We start from the raw sequence: 23005 nt of genomic DNA, 5'->3' as shown, positions 1-23005 counted from the left end.
GTGGCTATTCTCGTATATCCCCTCCGTCTCACAGAATGGGATACATCTCCTGATGATCTGGTCAGCTCCCCTGTCTAAACAAATAGGGTTCACCCACATATACCACTTCACCTATACAGAAATTTCTTCTTTTTGAGCTGTATTCATATTATGAGGCATTATATTGTGACAAGATAGTTCATAATATCTGCGAACCATGGCTCTTCCGTCCTGAACTGCAGACACACATGCTCATCCGAAAAAAGATTCGTTTGATCAATGTCTTATCATGTGAAGTAGACTCGGGAATTCTCCAATCTAGAGAGATGGTCAGCTACTTGATTTCCGCAGTACCTTTTCGATCCTTGATTCTCTAACTCAAATTCCTATAACAAGAGCACCCAACGAATGAGTCCTAGTCTTCGATCCTTCTTGGAAACCAAAGGGCGAATGGCCGCATGATCAGTGAACACTGTCACCTTTATCCCAAGCAAATAAGATCGAGATGGAGATGATATTTGAGAAACAATATGCTGGTTTAGTGTTATAGAAATAACAGATGGTGAAAGGGAAGAAGAGGGAGATTGGACCATTTGGTAACTGATGGTGAAAATGTGAAGGTGATGATGTTGTTGATGAGGAATTGTCTGATTTCTCTAGTGAAGATGATACTGAAGAATCTGACGATGAGACGTACGGAGAGGAATGTACTGATTCATGTTGAGAGCTTGGATGAATCAAACTCATCTGATAATCTGGTGGATGAGGGAACACATGATTTGGATGACTGATGATGTGATAGAAATGCAGTTTTGGGGAGACGAATGATTTAATATGGAAGGGGGAAGGGGGAAGTTAGTTGAGGATGGACAAAACGCAAACAAGAGTGTTAATAGAAAAAGTGAAACTGTTGATGACAGATTGATGGGGCAAAGTTTGGTCCTCTTGAGACTGAAGAACCAACTCTTGTACTGATAGAGCAATGATGATAAATGAGGATGAGACTGATGAGGAGGATAGAACTGTTAAGAGTGGATTCAAGAAAAGATTGAAATCTCAAATGTGGAAAATCGTCCTTCGTCAAGTTCTAAAAAAAATATATAAGGAGAAGACGTGAATTTAAGAAAATATGGGCAATCTTCTCTTGAAGCTTGAAGTTGAAACAGTGATGAGATATGTTAAGAAAGTTGATGAAGGTGATGAAGGAAGACGAAAAAATATGAGGATGACCACTGAGAGAAAGACATACAAGAATCTGAACTATTTTAAAATTCTTGCAGATTCTCTACATGGTGAAGGAGAAGTTCTGGAAAAATTTTTGGCCTCTGACGGATCAGCTCATTCGGAAAAGAAACCAGAATACAATTTTGGTATCCAGAGAAGAAGCCGGAGGAGAAATCGGAGTTTTGATGAAGAACTCAATAAACTCTTTGCATTCTGTGAGATGTCCATTGCTGCTGAAGATATTGGCTCTGCATCACCAGTAAGTAATCACCAAGGCAGCATGCATAGGAAACACATTGATTGTGTTATTGAATGACTTCAATCTATCCTGTTTATTTTATATCATATACAGTGGAACTTATATGTAGTGTTAGTTCCAGTAGTGAATTACTCTAGTAGTGAATTACTCTGGAAGAAAAGTTGGCCCGTGTTCTATCCTGTAAGAATTAAACTGATAATTTGGCCACATCTTTAATATGTAGCAACTAGCAATTAGCATTACATTCAAGGTGGTGGTATATTTGCTTGTTTAAGAGGAATGAAATCCTTTTATTAATTCTAAATATTAGGAAATCAATCTTTTGTTTGACTTCATGCAGGAGGTTGACAAAGGTTATCACAGTAAGACACAAACTGATTGTTGTATTTATTGTTAAAGCAACAACCATCTTGTTCTGGATGAACAAATCGGAATTATATGCAAATATTGTTCAATTGTGCTCGTAGAGATCAAGGATATTCTCCCACCTTTTGTAAGTCATATTCTAATCTTTGTTCTACGTTTGGGTGCTGACTTGATATATTGGTAAAGACTAATGTCTTATTCGGTATAAATAACCATCTGACTAGATTTCAAACTAAATTTTGATTTTTCTTTTCGATTTACATGCATTTTTTGTTTCAAGTAATCTGAATCAGGTAGACACATTGTTAATAGTTTTTGTGAATTATACTGCCCTTTAAATTTTTGTCACACTCATTAAATATCTGCCTGGGTTTTTTTGCTTAAAGTCTTTTGTCACACAATCTTTGAATATCTGCCTTTGGCTTTTTCCAGACACTGTGCTTCTTGTAAATATATGAATAAATGTTTACTTTCTTTGTTTATAGAAGAAGCCTTCTTCACAAAGGCGTAGGAACGGTTATTTTGTACAATCAGAAAGCTCTTCACTCTCAGATCACTTCCAAGACACTGGTGCTGAAAAATATGGTTTTGAGGATTGCAACACTACTGGCACTGTATGGGATTTGGTACCAGGGACTAGGAGAAGCATGTACGAGCACCAGCGTGAAGGTTTTGAATTCATCTGGAAGAATCTTGCTGGTGGAACTATCATCCAGGAGTTGGAAAAATCCCTCTCCAGTTCTGGTTCTGGATGCATAATATCGCATGCCCCTGGGAGTGGTAAAACTCGACTTACTATTGTATTTCTCCAATCGTTCATGAAGTTGTACCCAGATTCTAGGCCTGTAATTATAGCTCCGAAAAGCATGCTTCTTACCTGGGAAGAGGAGTTCAGAAAGTGGAATATCAATATACCTTTCCACAACATGAACAGCCAGGAGTTCTCGGGCCACGAAAATCCAGCAGCTGTGTACAGTTCGAAGAAGATAAGGGGAAGCAGGAATAATGAATCCGTTACTCGTGTTGTCAAGCTGTTGTCATGGAAAATGGGTAAAAGTATATTGGGAATCACATATTCTTTGTTTGATAAACTCGTGAGAGGCGAGACAAGAAATGCTGACTGCACTCCCATGACAGACCAAATGGGAAAAGCTCTTCTCAAGTTTCCTACTGTTTTAATACTGGATGAAGGGCACACACCACGTAATGACCAAAGTTTTATCTATAACTCTTTGCGTTATGTTGAGACCAAAAGGCGCATCATATTGTCTGGAACTCCCTTCCAAAACAATTTTACTGAGTTATATAATACCCTGCGTTTGGTGAATCCCAAATTTAACGCCCCCATGAAAAAAAATCTGAGGAAGATTAGCAAAGAATTAAAATCTAGATGGTCTATCCAGAAATTGAGGGAGTTAAAGGCTATGATCAGTCCCTTTGTGCACGTGCATAAAGGTAAAATACTTCAAAAAAGTTGTCCTGGTTTGAAGGATGCGTTGATTCACTTGCAGCTGACTGATCTGCAGCAGGAGCTAATAACCGTCCTGAGTACCAATGATCTGACAAGTGGCTACTTGGAATTATCACACTCTGTATCACTAGTATCTGTCCATCCCTCACTCTTGCCTGAGCGTTGTTTTGATGAGCATCAGATCTTAACTTATAGAGATAGGCTTGAAAGGCTTAAAGTGATCCTTATTCTGGGGCAAAGACAAAATTTGTGTTGGAATTCTGCAGGCTGAGTGAGGCACTTAATGAAAAGGTACTCGTTTATAGTCAGTATATCGACCCTTTGATGTTCTTAAAAGAGCAGCTCTGGGCCCACTTTAGGTGGACTGAAGGAAGGGAGGTGCTATATATGGATGGAAGTCTTGAAGCAAAGCAATGGCAATCTTCTATCAGCGCGCTCAATGATCCTAAAAGCAAAGTTAGAGTACTTCTGGCATCGATAAAGGCTTGTTCTGAGGGAATACATCTCGTGGGGGCTTCAAGAGTTGTTTTGCTTGATGTAGTGTGGAATCCCTCTGTTGAGAGACAAGCAATAAGCCGAGCTTACAGGATTGGCCAAAAAATGTTGTTTACACCTACCATCTCATCGCAGAAGATATGGAGTTCCAAAAATACAAGGTACACACTGCCAAGGATCAGTTGTCAGAGATGGTATTTTTCTTCTAAGGAAATGAATAGCTGCAGGGATAGTATGCCCAATATTACTGAAGATACGATCTTGCATGAAATGTTTCAGCAGAATGAGAAGCTAGGTGGCATGTTTAAAGAAATTATTTATTAGCCAAATGCATCAACTTTGGTAGATAAATTTGATTTGATTGCAAAAGAGTAACACAATTCATGAAGAATTGATGAAGAACGTTCATGTTGGTAACAGCTTTTTAAACCTCTTCTCGCTTTCCCATTGTCTTGTATGCTATCTCAATTATCCTTCCTCTGATTTCATCTATTAGATTGACCTTAACCTGTTTTGATTTTTTTTTCAGACAGCGTCATTGTAGGACTTTCCAATATTTATGAACTGAAAGACAGACTCTTACATTTAATTTCTGAAAATTCAGTTCATATTTAACTCACTGGCTTCATAAATGTTTGTGTACGTACTTACTATGTTCGCAAGTTATGCTGTTCATACCAGTAGAATTTTGCCCTTTAATTTTTACGACCCAGAACTGTCAAGTAGCATGGTAATTGGCACATGTCTTTGTGATAAATGGACATTTTTGATTTTTCCATGCCGACTGCATGTCTTTGTGAAAAATAGACATTTTTCCATGCCGATTGCATTGGAGCAGTTTTTCCAGCTTCTTACTGTTTTTTGCTACCGTCTATCTTTGTGTCCCACTTTGAGAGATTTTGAAGTGAATAATAGTCTTGCATTAACTTGGAATTGGTTTTTAGACACTTCGCGACTGGCTTAAAAACATCTGGACTTATTGGCCAACTAGATTTGGAGCCCGTGCAAGAAGACATGGGCATGCTCTAGGTCATGCCCTTTAACACGAGTATTCCAGTTACGATTCTCAGGTCAAGATAATGCATATACAACGAAATTTTTTATAATCTGCTTGAGGTTTGAATAAAAAAAGTATTATTTCCGAAGGTATATGGCTCGAACAAAAGTAGATTATATCTGTTGGCATCACATAATCTGAGTTCCTGTGGTGGCGACAACATGAACAACGGAGTTGCCATCTTGGAGCTTGGTCAACAGGTGTGGTCCCTTCTTCACTCTTTTGTTCTTAGTAGAGCCACCAAGGCTCCCCTATTCGATATGAAGAAACAAACATGAGGCTGGATGGTCGGGTTCGAATAACTTCTGTGGCCATATCTGTAAGGATGGGTACCAAAATCAGACGTCTAGTTGATATCACACACAAGGCAAAGTTTTAGAGTTGAATTCTACATTACACATCTGTCGGAGTGAGTTATTTGGCTGCCTACTGCAGGAACAGGAATAAGAAGCATTAATATTCCATAAGTATATGTATCGGAAAAGGCAATTCACTGAACACGGTATATGGAAAACTGCATGTTATAGGAAATTTTCAGTCCTGCCGTCCAGTCTAGGTTGTCATATCTTTAGTAAAAGGAATGTGTAGCCAAAAACCTGTAGGCTTAAATAATTTATAAGTTGTAATTGCTTTTTGTAGAGCACGTACGATAAACACAAGGACTTCAGTTTGCAAAATGTTACCAAAGGTGATGTCTTGAAAATTATTCCTTCGGTTATAGGAACTGTTTTTTACCAAAATTTGTAGGTCTAGTGTTGGTTGATTGTTTTGTTTCAGAGATATTATTAGATTAGGAACAATGTAACTAAAAGTAAGTAAAGCAACAGAAAGAATTATTGGTGACGCTGAAACCCTTAAATGGGAAAAAATCGCTGGTGGAATTTATTACCCAATTAACCTAAATTCGATCCACTAAATGATCTATAATGATTACAATGGATTTCACATGATACATTGTTTCTTTCTCTTTCTATGATTAGTGCTACTATCGTGTTTGTAGGCTTCGTGCTAGGTTAGTGTATTCTTGGAGCTTGCAGGATGTACTTCTTCGACGAAGTCTGTGAGGTGTAGTTTAGTTGTGTGTTATTGCTGTATTTCATTGATGCATGCTTTATATCCACCCTTGTATCCCTTATCCCCCTTATTCTTCAAATTGGCTTCCTTATCTTCTAGTTTGTTCATCTCTTTTTCTCTAACTTCCCACTTTTCTCCCACTTTTCAATATAGTTGCCATTCATGTTAAATTGCCTGGCTGTTACTCCATTGAATTCGGACCGTAGATTGACATAGTCTTCTGGTGTTTCTGGTGTCATTGCGTTTGTTAATGTCTAGGACGCCTTCTTACTCTTCCTGTCTCGTCTCGTCACTCGCGTTCCTTGTCGTCCGTTGATCTGATCATATCATGGCATGGCTAAAAATATGGATATAACAATGTCCCCAGATTTTGTTAATTAAATAATTTAATTAACAAAATCTCCAACCATATTATTAATCAGTAGCGTAGATATATGCTATTATATCGTGTATAACTGGATCATTTGTGAACAGCTTTATGATATACATGCATAGGCTGTTTGTTTATCAAGAAACCCTTCCCAAAACTTATCAATAATTTCCTCTATTCCCTATATACATCCATCCTCCAATTTAGCCCCTTGTATTATATTCTCTCCACATCGTCTACGAAGCCCACTCTTCAAATCCTCCTCCTGAACCCTTCCGATGGCAATGTAAAACGTTAAGAGCTCTAACTCTCACAGTTCTACCCCCATTGAAACCCAGGCTGAAACCACCGATTGGGTTGCCACTGGTCTACTTGATTTTAAGGACAACCTCCAAAACTTTATGAAACCTGAAAAATTTGAAGAGGCAAAGATGCGGTTCCAGTCTAACGTCGTCGCCGTTATTCCTGACCCCTCTGTTCTTGCTGATTTCTACAAGACGAGATGGGTATACTTTTACTACTATCCTTTTAATGTTGGTCTTACGTTTCCTTTTTCCAAGTTTGTGTCTGCAGTTTTAAAAACCCTTAATGTGTCACCTGGGCAACTAATGCCTTTTGCATGGAGAACCCTGGCTTGTTTAGATGCTATTGATACAAGGCATCATCTAGGAGTGAATGTTAAGGTAGTGAAGCACTGTTATTGTTTGAAGAAATTTAGTGGTCGCCGAATTGGATTTAGCAATAAGAACACTAATGACCCATTGATACTGAACAACGATACTTTTAACGATCGTAACCGGAAGAAAGATTACCTTTTTGTTGAGAGTAGGTCGTTTGGTGATGATGTTGACTATTTGTTGGATCGTTGGAACAACTCAGGTATAACAAGTACCTCTTTTCTTGCTTAATTTCTATTTATTATTGCTTCTATTTTCATAGATCGCCGTTAACTGCTATTGCATGTCTTTTACTCGTTATAGACCCAATCAGTCATGCAGACCATGCTTTGAGTGCTAAATTTACATAAGTCCCTACCTCTTCGATGTCATTAGTTGTCGATCTGTTGTCATTTTCTTAGCATTACATTTCCATTTTCGTGTAGTTAAACTCGTATTATACCTATATGTAAAGATTTGTATACAAAAGTTCTATTATACTACACACGCCATTATATATTATACAAACTAATTTTGATTTTATAAATAAAATCAATGGCTAGGATGAAGGTCTCTAGTTCTCTTGATAGAGAGGTTCTCTCTAGATGTATATAATAAAAGTAATGACACATAAACACCTAAACTTGTATTCAAAAAATTTACACTGATTTCAGGATAATAATAGTCAAAGATATCAAGCTCAAAACATTATTTAGGATTGAATTTAAACCAACAAAGATAAAAAATAAAGAATTTATGAGTGATGATTCATGCATATAATAAACGTTATAAATCGATTATGGTTGCTAGGAGAGACGTTCAACTAAAATTTCAAATAAAGCCACTGAATGAGCATTTTAAAAAAATTATAAAGGAATATACTAATGGTTTTATAGAAAATAAAGTCAAATAAATATTTCCTTTTTTCCGGTTTTGGTTGCATATAATTAAGTCACTATTGAAGAGTACACACATTGTTTTATATATATATATTTTTTATCCTCGTTACATATATGTGATAGGGTATAACCACCCCTATAGTAATCAAACCTGCTCTGGGAGGATATCCTCAACCCTGGAAATAAGCTAATGGAGTGAGCCAGGCTCACATGGTTAGCCGGGCCCAGAGCAGGGTTACCTCCCAGCTAGAGTCCAACCCTGTCATAGGGTAAGTCGAGCTCACGGAAGTTCCAGGCCCATCGCAACTCAGACACAAGCCTACCCCACAACCCACCAAGGAGGGGCACGTGGGCACGATCCAGGGCATCGACAATGACAGCTATCAACAACCAATAATTGAGACAAACATGACACGCGTCAGCATATCTTTGGTGCATTCTAAAGGTGGTCTTTACGTAGACACTTGTACGAAATATATCCAAGCCAGGTGTCCTCCGCCCCAGCAACAAACAGTTCTGATTTTAAGGTACCAACCCCTAAAACCTACCATTGGACTATACATACCCCAAAAGGAAGGGATTTAGGGGTTATGCTCTCTAACACACTCATATACACACACAACCACATCTTCCCAAAATAAGTTTTTACTCTCACATCGGAGACACCGCGGGATTCAAACCCCCTTCCGGTGTCGTTTTGCAGAAATCCCACAACAGTTACACCACAACCACGAGAAGGGTCCAGGCGCGACGTTGGAAGGAGCCCCGCATACCGGAGTTATAAATATGCATTTTCTCTATCTTTGTAGATCGTATTATGTTTTCACAGTAAACCTATCATTGTATTCCCGCATAAAAAATGATTATATTACTACATATAAAAGGAATCTGGAATAAACCTACGTCTTTCTGTCGCTAAACTTCATTGATTATGTTATCCTTTTATTTAATTTCATGATTTTTTTTCTTTGTGGCCTGTCATTTGATTTCTAGCCCCGTTGTCTGAGTACTACACTTTTTAAACTCGTTTTTTTTCCTTTCATCCGTTCTTATACTGGTGTGACACCTTCTTCATTCAACAATAACTCCTCACAGTCATTATCATGTTTCTCCAGAAAAAGAGTCGGCTCATCATCTTCTGTCTGTGTCATTAGAGCTTCATGCCTCACTTCTTTCTCACGCTTTAGTTTCCTGCACTCAGCAACATAGTGGTCATATATATGACAGTTATAGTACCTTACTCTACTAGCACCTTATTCTACTTTTATCTCTTCCGTCACGACCCTTTACATTGGAACTACCTTCAACACCTCTTTTGTTCATTCTTTTCTGTCATTCTTCTCTAGTAAGGAGTAGTTTTTTTATCACTGCCTCCTTCCTTGATCCATTCTTCCTCTGTCAATAGCACCTGAACACTAACATTTTATGTGCTCCCTTTTATACTTTCTTCATGTGCCTTCAACGATCCTATCACTTTTTCCACCATCACTGTTTCTAAGTTTCCAAATTACTTCATAGTTGATGTTATTTACAAGAATTTTAGACGGAACTGCATGTAGAAATTTCTTTACCACATAGGTTTCTTTCACATCTCCTCCACGGGCTCGAATATTCGTCAGAAGCCCAACAAGTTTCATACTAAAATCATCCAGCATATTTGTATCCTTCATACTCAAGACTTCAAATTCGGCTTTCAAAGTCTGAACTTTTACTGATTTTTCTCTATCTACGCGTTGACACATAGTCAGTATCGCCTCTCATGTATCCTTGGAATGTTTATTTTCTAAGAGAGAGAGAGTAGCATTTTGTCAAGAATACTCTGATAGATTATTTCCATAGCCACCTTATTCACCTTTTCTTCCAGAGTTGCTTTTGGATCAGTCTGTTCCACAACCTCCCAACCTCATGTGCTTGCATAAAGACCTTCATTTTCATCACTCAAACTGTGCAATTCGTCCTCGTTAACATTGGATAACTCAAGCCCATTGGTCAGCCATTGCTCTTCCCTATGTCCATTGTCTTTGATATGTGTACTCGTCAAAATATGAGATGTTAAAGCTCGAATACCAAATATAGTTTGGTAACATAGATATGCAAGATATATAGAACTGATATTGAAGATAACACACAAGGCAATGTTTATTTAATAACAATATATTCTCTTTCTTTAATCTAACTGAAAGAAGTACAAGAAAATTTAAAACAAAAATACTTCCACACATAGTAGCTACAAACTTGGAAATAGAAAATGCACATACTTTCCTATATATCTCTACTTCTGCCATTATTCACTCATGATCCAAAGAGCAACTTCAGCGCGCCCGACTAATTTTTTATATTATTGAGCCCACAATTAATCCACGCAAGCAAAATATGGTCACAAAAAATAACTAAGTGACCAATTTCTTCCAACCCTCCCTCCTAACCTTTCTTTTTTTAATATTACTTTTTACATCTTATAGGTCCCATGTTCATTTACATGCCAAAATAAACGTAAATATATCATTTATTTTACATGGTATTCGTGCAATGCAGTTGGGTTGTGGCCACCAACTAGTGCATTTCCCTGTTTCTTTATTCTCCTCTGGTGCTAATAGAGAGGCCACGTCCGGATTGCTCTGGATCATCCCTTTAGTCATCATTGTGACTCTTTATGTCTACTACTATCAGAATTCTAACTACTGTTGCAGGTAAGTCTTTGTTACTTTATCCTATCTGCTAGGTAAATCACAGCCTCTTTACGATAAAATAAAGGTAATTTTGTGTATATATGCATTTTTCTGAGAGAATGAAAGAGTTTTGTGCACCAGGTACTCCCCTTTATCAGAGTTATAACTTCTCCGTAATACTCTGTACTGTACAATCATCGAGTAATTCTTAGAATAATGGAGAAACTGAATGAAGAACATATAACCATGTATTGTTTATTGCATAACATTGTAAATATGAACAGATTGAATATACTAATGTTGTACAATTTTGAAGAACACATTCAAAATGTGGGTATCGGTAAGGAAACATATATTGAAGAACATATTCAGGAGAAACCTTTGGTGGATGGCGAAGAACATATTCAGGAACATGGCGAGGCTCTCAAGGTTGTTGATGTTGAGGATAATCAAATGTTGGTTGAGGATGTGTGTCTGGAACCTAATAATGAGGAGGTGTTGGAGGTTAAAGGATGCACAGAGTGGGAATTAGCAATTGGCTCCCCGACAAATATCGTTGCTTATGCAACAGTCGATACTAAGTGTCAGGTTCTTCATGGGAAACAACTGGAAAAAGAAAATGTACGGGTCTCAATCACTCGTGTACTCCAAGGATCTGAAAAGATTCCCTTACCAATCCAAGATGAGATCGTGACGGTAGAACAAGCTGTGGGAACATATATTGCATGGCCGAGAAACCTCATAATGGAAGTGAAGACAAGCGCCGCTGCAGTGAAAGGAAGTCCAAAGGTTAAATTTTCTCTATATATATATGCAAGTATATTTTTAAACTTAGTAATCTAATTTTTACAATATCGGGTCTATATTTTGCGATATTGTTTCTCATGTTTAGGTTGAATAATTGTTTGGTTCAGTTTTTATATAATAATTTTTTCCCCTTATTTCAGTGTTGATTTTGTGGTGGTTGTCACATATTTATTTTTGTTAAAATGTTGGAAATAGGTTTGATAATTAAATTAATAATGATGCAATTTTTAATTTGTTACGTATTAATGAATTAAATCTGTTTATATTATAATTCTTTTGAAACTTATGTTGTTTTTTAAAAGTAAAGAATAAAAACATAATTTAGATTTTCAATTACTTAACATGTCAACTTTCTTTAACTTTGCATTCTCTATTTTCTTTTTATATTTTCAATTCAGGGAGGCAAGAAAACTACTGGGAAAAAATGGAAGAAGGTAAAAGATTGTGTCCCGGAACCAGAGTATGTATTGGACATGTGTGCGAATTATCCCCCTGTTTTGAAACGTCTGTGGCTTTGGGCAAAAAATGCCCTAGCTGATGGACAAGTAAACTCTTTTTATCTATGCCAAGAAGCTTTTGGAGTAACCGCTAAGAAGGCGCTGTTTTTATCGGATGTGCACGCTTTGTGCTCTGGGGGTGAGATATCAGGGTCCACCATTTGTATTTTTATCAAGTAAGCATTTTTCTAAAGTTTTGTTGCCTTTATGAATACTTATTGAGTTTTTTTTTGAATTTTTCATAATCTGTATCTCCAATTTTTAACAGTTTATTGCAAGAGAATTTGAAAAAGCGCAAGATGGTTGACATGATAACGTTTGTTGATCCTGGGATGATAGGCGCACTTGGTTGTGGTAGTCCAGGAGAGAGGTCAAAATCCTTATCTATCAGATTCAGGAACGCTAAACCAGGACAAATTTTCCTGCTACCATATAATGCTGTGTTAGTACATGTTATAATAAATAATATATTCCTTACTTAAAGATTGTTTTTTGTATATCATCATCTCTGTATGTTATTGTAAATTTTGTTGTTCATAAATTATCAGGAATCATTGGACGCTCACTGCTGTAAATCCAGATTCACAAACTGTTTATCACATGTACCCATTGAAGCGCAGGATTGCAACTGAAGAATGGACAGAAGTGATTGACAAGTGAGTACAATATTAAAATTTTATTTCAACTACAATCACTTTAATAATTAAATACAAATATGACTTACAATTGATCTATATTATATTTTCGTAGTGCCATCAAACTCTACCAGGAAAAAGCAAAGAAGTTCTTAAAGAAGAAAATATCTTGGGAGAATCTGGGGGTAAATATAGTATATTTTATCAATTTCTCTATTCTACAAGAATAGTGTAGCTAGACATATATAAAGTTTTTAATGTTCTCCAGGGGGTACCTGTCCAAACTGGGAGCAAAGATTGTGGTTTGTTTATAATGGGTTACATGAAAGAGATTTGTGCCGATATGGAATTAAAATTTCATGAGAAGGTAATGTTATAGTTATCTTTCTTTTTTCTATATCCAAGTGTATTGTGGTAAATAAATGTGATTTTTACATCCATGTTTCAGTGGTTACGCAGAAGCAACCTAAGTTATGGCATGAAAGAACTGAAAGAGATAAAGACTGAATGGGCAAAGTACTTCATGAAGAAGCATGCCACTTGAACTTGCATACAGTGCTGCTGGGTATTTTGAGTTGTGAACATATTTTGTGTTGAAATTTGGGAGTTCTAGTCATGGTAGTTAACTCTATTTAAACGTTGTTTCTAATTACTGGCGTTTTTGTGGATATGTTCACCTGAAAATATTTTGCTTTCTACTTGAATGGTCTTGTTTTGTTTAAGATAAAACTTGGTTATAAGTTAGTTCTTGGTTGCAATGGTTAAATATTGGTTTAGTGGATTCATGTAATGGAGGGTTGGTTGATTGTTGGTGTAATAGAAGGATTGATGGTTGATTGTTGGTGTAATGGTGACAATTTGCTTGTAATCTGAATGATAGTTTGGGTTTTAATTTTTATGGCATGTTCATTTTATAATGTTGTTGTGTTTAATTTTAATTTGAAAAACCATTGTTTGAGGAGCTTTTAGCCAATAAAGTTATACAATAACCATATTATATTGTGTCTCACACAACACTTATAAAGACCAAGCTCATCATGTTTTATAACATATAACAATGCTATTTAAAACTAAACATTGTTAAAAGAAGATTCACACAATAAAAAACCATTGTCTGAACAAAACTAACTATTATCCATTGTCCAACAATGCTATTAAGAATAAAAAGAATTATGCCTTGAAGACCACACAACACTTTCTACATTAAAATATAAGTGCAAAACATAATCATACAATACCAAGTGATAAAAAAATGTTGTATAAAGCAATTCCAACAATACAAATTTAAAATAAAGGGGTTGTCTGTATGGTTGTAAGACAACAAAATTTTATCTTTTGAAAATTGTGTGTTAAGGTAGAGGACAATAAATAATAAGGGTTGTGTGTTATGTTCTACTCCTAAACTTTTAGTAAGAACATACACAACGTTTTCAAGAGAACTTGTCTAAGTATACTTGTTACAACAGAATATATAGAAAATACTTGTTTGTTATGGTTGTAATACAACGGTGGTTATCGTTTGAATTGTGTGTTAAGGTAGAGGACAATATATATATCTGAATAAGGGTTGTGTGTTATGTTCTATTCTAAAACTCTTAGTGACCACATACACAACCTTTTTAACATTACTTATCTAATAAATCTTTTTACAACAGAATTTATGGAAAGACGTTGTTTGTTCTGGTTGTAATACAATGGGGACTCATAGTTGGTCGTTGTCTTCGATGACTCACACAACTGTTTCTAATAGTTGTCTGATCTATGTAAGAGACGGTGGCTCAATAGACAACGGGTTTTCAGGGAATCAGATAACGGGTTAAAACACTTGTCTGAGCCAGTTTTCCTTGTAGTGACATCTATGGTTATAGTTTGAAGTCAAAGTGCAAGTATGCTTAAATATTCATGGGTTGACAGTATTAGGACTTCTAGTAAAAATGGTAGGCTACAGATAAAACCAGAGACGTGCATATATATGAAAGATTGTAAGTCCATGATTAACCAACTTTTTCTTCCATTTTAACACTTTTATTTGTGCTAACACTCTTAATACTCTTATTTGTGCTTTCTCCATTATCAACCGACTTTCCCTTCCATTTTAAATCATTCTTCTTTCAATAACTGCACTCTATCTCTTCATCTTTTCCATCATGGACCGATTTCTCATATGATCTCGATTCATCCACAATCTCATCATGATCAGATACATTTCCGCAAGTCTCATCTTCAGATCCTTTACTATCATCTTCAATAGAGGAATCAGACAATTTCTTATCCGCTACCAAATCTTTGAACTTGATCTCCTCTATGTGACTGTTAAATTTATAAAGATTAAAAAAAACTCTGAGTTTAGATTTAGATGTACTTTTTTAGAAAAAACTCTGGTATTATGTAGGCAACTTCTTACTAAATTTACTATAACTTTAGCTTTTTTTCCTATCTATTATAATCATCATGATTATACATATAAAGGTCTTAATTGTGGATGTGCTTAGGTAAAAGTCGAAACAATTAGTATTTCTTGGTTCATCACAGGAAAAAATTGATAGCAACCTACGTAGACGGATATTAAGTTGATATAAAGCTATCTGAATTCTCTTTACTTTCTGTTATATCCATATTTTTAGTCATGACATGATATGGTCAGAAGACGGACGACAAGGAAGGCGATAGACGTGACGGGAAGAGTAAGAAGGCGTTCGGGATATCAACAAACGCAATGAAAATCACCAAAAAAACTAGAACACTATATCAATCTATAGTCCGAATTCGATGGAGTAACAGCGGGGCAATATAACAAGAATGGCAACCATATTGGAAAGTGGGAGAAAAGAGTAGGAAGTTAGAAAAAAAGAGGGGAACAAACTAGAAGATAAGGAAGCCAATTTGAAGAATAAGGGGGATAACCAATACATGGGTGGATATGAAGCATGCATCAATGAAATACAACACACAAATACAACTCACAGACTTCGTCGAAGAAGTACATCCTGCAAGCTCCAAGAATACACTAACCTAGCATGAACCCTACAAACACGAGAGTAACATTGATCATAGCAAGAGAAACAAACAATGTATCATGTGAAATCCATTGTAATCATTATAAATCATTTAGTGGATCGAATTTAGGTTGAATAATGAATCTCACCCACGATTTTTTCCCATTTACGGGTTTTCCGCCTCACCAATTCTTTGCGTTGCTTTACTCTTTTTAGTTAAATTGTTCCTAATCTAATAACATCTCTGAAACAAAATAATCAACCAACCTTAACATTAGACCTACAATTTTGGTAAAAACAATTGGCGTCGTCTATGGGAATCTTGTTAAGGATCCGGTTGGTTCACTATGATGGCAGGTGACGATATTGAAGAACATGTTACAAATCAAGGGGCTGAGACTGAGAGCAACAACAAAGAAATGGAAGCAACGTTGAAAAAACTACTAGATGAGATGGAGAAGATACGCTCTGAATATGAGACGTTGAAGAAAGAGTTAACCACGGCCAAATTACGAACCAAGACAGCAACAAAGAAGACGATCCCAAGTGTTGTTAGACGTTTGGACATTGATATTGTTGAGGAACAGGATCAACACGAAGGGCCAACGAAGGGTACTGAGGATGTGATTGAGATAGAGGATATAGAGAACATACCAAATAATGGTGATAACATAAAAAGACAATGTGATGAGCAACGTTATGATGATCCTGAGCATCGAGAAGGGGATAATGATAGAAAGAGATCACGCGATAGCAGTAGAAGGTCTCGAAACCAAATTACAGAGGAATTCAAATTTTTTTTACATGAAGTGAGGGACTTAATTGAAAGAATCGTTGGTATTCCAAAGCCATTAGAGAAGGAGACTCCTATAAGCTATGTTGATTCACCTTTTCATGAAAACATCGCTTTGGTAGAGATACCGAAACGCTTTACGGTGCTGTAAATGAGGCCATATGACGGTACTAATGATCTATTGGAACACTTCACACAATATAAGCAACGAATGTTTACGGTACCTATCACACGTGACTTAAAAGAAGCTTGTATGTGCAAGGGATTTAGTTCTACATTGTCAGGACCATCCTTATAATGGTTCGTGAATCTTCCACACAAGAGTATTAAGACATTTGCCAACCTAGAAGACGCATTGAACATGCAATTTTCTAGTACACTACAAGAAATCTTACATTTACCTACCAGTAATTTAGCTACAATTATGTAATAGTAGATAAAGACTAATTTTCATTTAAAATTATATAATTATAACCGTTTTTGGTAGCTAAATGTCGACGTAATGGAAGTTGTTATGCACTTTAAGCTATGGACCCACATCCATGCTGAGGTGTTTGTATTGCTTTAAAGTTTGAGCCGCGGTCAATATTCCTCCATGTTAAATTAATTTTCTCCTTCAAGTGCAAGTCATTGCGTTGCTTACCTGTAAGTTAAAACTGTTATTTAGCAAAAAAACGTTAAAATTGTTAGTATAGAAATAAAATTAAATCAATATACTACTCAATTATAATAATTGTTATGCGTATAATTGGAGAGCAATTCAACATATCCGGAAATGGATCACAAGTTTGTTATTAAATAACACGTGATACTTTGTCATTCCTCAAACTCATATGTATGCATTAAGGGTCCAATTCTCGAATCCGTTAAATCCAATTATTAAAAAAATATACTACGAGACTCTCAAGTTCGAATTTTGTTAAAAACCAATATTTTTATAGTTATTTATATGAAACTACAAATAAGTTTTCAAGTTGTAATCCAACCGACAACAAATACTTACATTATCATTTATAGATTTACAAATTAGATTGATGGTTTAAATTTGTCAATCATAAACTATTATACAACATTTTAAGAAAAATTATCAAAAATATAATTTTTCTAATTTTTTCGTTTTACAAATTTACTATATTATGAAAATTATTTACAAAAACACGGTGGAAATAAAGTCTAACTATACATGCAACTAGCTAGATATAGTTTTTTGGTTGGGTTCGAGGTTAATATTCATTACATTCTACGTTATATATAATTGTAAGGAGTTGTAAAAATTGTCGAATTTGCATTTATTTGCATCTAACTAATTGCAGAAAAATCGTATCTTTTCAAAAGAAATTTGAAAATTCAACATTTTAAAAATTAAAATTAAAAAATATCTTTTTTTTGCAATTTTTTTAAAAACCAATAGTATTTTGAGAAATTACCAAAAATACTATTTTTTTCTAAATTTGTTTGTAATTTTACGATCTTTTAACAAAAATGCAAAAATACAGTTTGTAACTGAAAGCAACCGCGTATGCAATTTCTCCGAAGAAGTGCCGAAAAATACTTTTAATTGAAATTGTGGTTGCGTCGAGTTGCATTTGAGCTTATATCGGGTTGCAATGTGTTGCAAAATCGTATTTTTGTAAAAAAATTGAAAAATCGTATTTTTGCAAAACAAAAATTAAAAAATTGTATTTTTGTAAAAATCTCTAATATATTTACAAAATAAATTTTGAATTTTGAATTTTCAAAAAAAAAATCTTTTTATAAGCAGTACATAGCCCAATAATTGTTAGAGTACAAATTAAAGAAATGTGTGAACAGTAAAAGGAATTAGCGAGCAAACATCGATAAATAATTAATGATTTTTTTAAAATTAGCGCCTAAAATTCCCCCATAAATTTAAAATTTTTTCAAACTGTATAATGATACAACAAACCACTACATACACGTAATCTATATCGGAAAGTACAAAACTAACCAGTAGCGTAATACTATCCGTTCTTTACCTGCAAGACCTCCCCTCACCATAACTTGCCATAGTATCATCCATATAGATTTAATAAAGTTTTGAATAGTTCTATCTTTAAGTACTTCTTTTCACAATTGATACCATACTTAAACACATATCAACGACTCTTTTAACGAATGTGGCAAGGATCAATATTTCGTATAAAACTTATTTTATGTCCAATTTTTAGTCTGCCGTGGGTTGACTATACGGTGGTCCATTATTGAAATAGAGGGTAAAGGTAGTTGTCTAATTATCTTTTTATTGAACACCTTTATAGTTTTAATATTTTACTAGATGCTTTACGGACACCTTTCTCATGTATTTATTGAACTGTGTATCATTTGTTTGATGCATTACCTATCTATGAACCATACTTAATCTTTGTAAAACACGAGCACGTGCTTAATTCTTTTAACACTCGCATAGAACTATACATTCATTGCACTTTTCTTGTTCAATTTATTTCAGGAAAAGGTGAGAATTGATCAAAAGTTGTGATCGATATGCGAAGAATTATCATATAAGTTCAAGTTCCACGTGCATTTGGGAGTCGAAGTGGACGAAAAATTGCTGGAAAGATGGTTATAGTCAAGAACTACATGCTCCCGTTGTTGCGGTTCTTTCCGACTTTAACACCGACGTTTAAGAAAATAAACAAATGTTTTGTACTTGGTATTGTGTTCCCTTACCTGTTAGACATTGTGGCAGCTAAAAGCAGCGGTCAATAAACATCTTAGCTATGCAATAAATGCCCGCGGTGAACAATTTATACAAAGCAGCTTCTGATAGCTTAATTTTCTGAGGCGCTTCTTTCAAATTTCTGTGTATCTTATACATTTTTTAATTTTCGAATTGTATGAACTGACATGAAACATAATTTTTTGAATGTATTTTTAATTTGGTATTATGTTTTATTCATTTTATAAAAATGTTGTTTGTTGAAGGGATTAATTTGTTATGGATCAAAATTCTAATATTAACAAATCATTTAAAAAAATTAGAATATTATTATATTATGATAATATTAAGAATTAAATTTAATATTATCTTTAATTATATAGAAGACGCAATCAACATGCAATTTGCTAGTACACTACGAGAAATCTTACATTTACCTACTAGTAATTTAGCTACAATTATGTAAGAGTAGATAAAGACTAACTTTAATTTACCATTATATAATTGTAACCGTTTTTGGTAGCTAAATATAGATTAGATGGAAGTTGTTATACACTTTAACCTTTGGACCCACGTACATGCTGAGGTGTTTCTATTGCTTTAAAGTTTGAGCCGCGGTCAATATTCCTCCATGCTAAATTAATTATATACTTCAAGTGCAAGTTAATGCGTTGCATACTTGTAAGATTTATTTCTTTCTAAATATCAATTATTTTTAATTATATAGTTTCTATTATATCCACTGCGCTCGTAACTCAGATAACGTATATGTGTAATATAACTTATTTTATTCTTCCAAAAAAAAATAGAGAAATACTTTTTATAATTTTATTATAGACTAGAAGATAATAAAATTGAGATATTTGAAAATAAATTACGAAAGTGCATCAAACTAAAAACTATATCATCAAACTAGTGAAAGTTAATTTTTTCAGAATTTGAAATACAATTACACATTATACGACATAAGTTGGTTCTTCCATTTTTTATTATGAATTTATTATTTAGTATAAAAAATGGGAATTTATCAAAAAAAAATTGAAAAATTATTTGCCGATTTTACCAATTTTTTTACAGAAAAATGCTATATATTCTGAAAATATGTGTAAAAATACGATGTTGTATAAGAAGTTGCATTTAGTCTAAATTATGGTATCATCGTAAAATTTGAATAGTTTTTAAAAAACCCAAAAATATAATATTTGAAAAATATGAGTATTTTTAGATAACTATTTCAAATAGTGTGATTTATGAATTATTACCATGATGCAAACAGAGGAGTAGATTTTGGGTACGGAACTACCTAAAACCTTTCCTTGTGAGCTACGAATAAGAGTATTTTCCCGCTTATCTATAAGTATCAGTTATCTCTCCTCGACAGTTTCTGTTCAAGTTTGACTTTGCACATTATTAAATCCTACTGATTCTAATTATAACCAGTTTTGTGGGGAGTCTGCCACTCGAAATAATTTATGTTAACACGATTAAAAGTTAAAATTGTTATTTAGCAAAAAAACCTTAAAATTGTTAGTATAGAAATAAAGTTAAATCAATATAATACTCAATTATAATAATTGTGATGTGTATAATTGGACAGCAATTCTACATATCCGTAAATGGATCAAAAGTTCGTTCCTAAATAACACGTGATACTTTGTAATTACACAAACTCATATGTATGCATTAAGGGTCCATTTAATTTAAGTTTTATCAAAAATACAAATAAGTTTTCAGGTTGTAATCCAACCAATAACAAATATTTACATTATCATTTATAGATTTATAAATTAGATTGATGGTTTAAATATGTCAATCATAAACTATTTTACAACATTTTAAGAAAAATTATCAAAAAAATAAGATTTCTAATTTTTTCGTTTTACAAATTTACTATATTATGAAAATATTTACGAAAATATGGTGCAAGTATGCTTAAATATTCATGGGTTGACACTATTAGGACTTCTAGTAAAATGGTAGGCTATAAATAAGACCAGAGACGTGCATATATATGAAAGATTGCGAGTCCATGATTAACCAACTTTTTCTTCCATTTTAACACTTTTATTTGTGCTTAACACTCTTAACACTCTTATTTGTGCTTTCTCCATTATCAACCAACTTTGCCTTCCATTTTAAATCATTCTTCCTTCTATAACCGCACTCTATATCATCATCTTTTCCATGATGGACCGATTTCTCATATGATCTCGATTCATCCACAATCTCATCATGATGAGATTCATTTCCGCAAGTCTCATCTTCATATCCTTTACGATCATCTTCACTAGAGGAATCAGACAATTCCTTATCTTCTACCAAATCTTTGAACTTGATCTCCTCTATGTGACAGTTAAATTTATAAAGATTAAAAAATAACTCTGAGTTTAGATTTAGATGTACTTTTTTAGAAAATTGATAAATATAAAGGCCTTAATTGTGGATGTGCTTAAGTAAAAGTCGAAACAATTAGTATTTCTTGGTTCCTCGCTGGAAAAAATTGATAGCAACCTATGTAGACAGATATTAAGTTGATATAAAGCTATCTGGATTCTCTTTAGTTTCTGTTATATCCATATTTTTAGTCATGACATGATATGGTCAGAAGACGGATGACAAGGAACGCGATAGACGAGACAGGATGAGTAAGAAAGCGTTCGGGATACCAACAAATGCAATGAAAATTACCAGAAAGACCAGAAGACTATGTCAATCTATAGTCCGAATTCGATGGAGTAACAGTCGGGCAATATAAAAAGAATGGCAACCATATTGGAAAGTGGGAGAAAAGAGTAGGAAGTTAGAGAAAAAGAGAGGAACAAACTAGAAGATAAGGAAACCAATTTGAGGAATAAGGGGGATAATGAGTACATGAGTGGATATAAAGCATGCATCAATGAAATACAACAACACACAAATACAACTCACAGACTTCGTCGAAGAAGTACATCCTGTAAGCTTCAAGAATACACTAACCTAGCATGAAGCCTACAAATAAGAGAGTAGCACTGATCATAGCAAGAGAAAGAAACAATGTATCATGTGAAATCCATTGTAATCATTATCAATCATTTATTGGATTGAATTTAGGTTGGGTAATGAATCTCACCCACAGTTTTTTCTCATTTACGGGTTTTCCGCGTCACCAATTCTTTATGTTGCTTTACTTTTTTTTAGTTAAATTGTTCCTAATCTAATAACATCTCTGAAATAAATAATCAACCAACCTTAGCATTAGACCTACAAATTTTGGTAAAAATAATTGGCGTCGTCTATGGGAATCTTGTTAAGGATCCAGTGGGTTTACTATGATGGCAGGCGACGATATTGAAGAACATGTTACAAATTAAGGGGCTGAGGCTGAGACCAACAAAGAAATGGCAGCAACGTTGAAAAAACTACTAGATGAGTGTTAGGGCGAAAACATGCGCTAATAATACACGCAAATATACGCGTTCACAAGTAATATAGAATACTTTCTAGTTCGTTCCCACAGAGACTCAGACTAATTATGTTCAATTAACACTCACTCACAAATGTATAATTACTTCTAAATGTCAAGACAATAACACTTAGATTTGATCAACTAATTATTAACTACAATTAACTACGAGAATTAAGCACTTAATTGACACTTAAATTAACAATATTAAAACACTCATGAGATCACAACTTCATTACTACTTCCTTCAATAGTTATCGTTATTACCCTTAGCATGCAACAGTGATGATATTAATCGAATAACACGAAACTGATAAAAGCCAACTTTCGTTGTACTAATACCATTCTACCAAACATCCACAATTAAGATAGAAGTTGAATAGGCATCAATTATGTTGAGACCCTATATGTCTACAAAATTTGACAATATAACGATTTAAGCACAAGTTATTCCTTATGATTACACATGATAAGTAAAACGGTTAGAGTTACCCACTAATCATGCATACACATACATGAACCTATGCTAGCATGGCAAGTTCTAAACCTCAAGATCCACTGTCGCTTCACAAGAGATTAACACCCTATCTATATGTTCGAGACACACATAAGACGAATAAGCACAACCAATACTAG

The 23005-nt window shown here is 34.4% G+C and overlaps 1 protein-coding gene across 1 annotated transcript; it reads left to right on the top strand.

Moving 5' to 3' along the window:
• Window positions 1-11761: 11761 nt before the first annotated feature.
• Window positions 11762-13294, top strand: LOC141703584 (uncharacterized). The gene is made up of 6 exons (XM_074507055.1): window positions 11762-11999; window positions 12092-12265; window positions 12372-12479; window positions 12574-12643; window positions 12727-12825; window positions 12907-13294. The coding sequence occupies exons 1-6, from the start codon at window positions 11800-11802 to the stop codon at window positions 13000-13002; spliced, it is 747 nt and encodes a 248-aa protein (XP_074363156.1). The 5' UTR covers window positions 11762-11799; the 3' UTR covers window positions 13003-13294.
• The last annotated feature ends 9711 nt before the right edge of the window (window positions 13295-23005 follow it).

Source organism: Apium graveolens, unplaced genomic scaffold, assembly GCF_009905375.1.
Source record: "Apium graveolens cultivar Ventura unplaced genomic scaffold, ASM990537v1 ctg6790, whole genome shotgun sequence".
Lineage (NCBI taxonomy): Eukaryota > Viridiplantae > Streptophyta > Magnoliopsida > Apiales > Apiaceae > Apium > Apium graveolens.
This window is presented reverse-complemented; position numbering and strand designations above follow the sequence as displayed.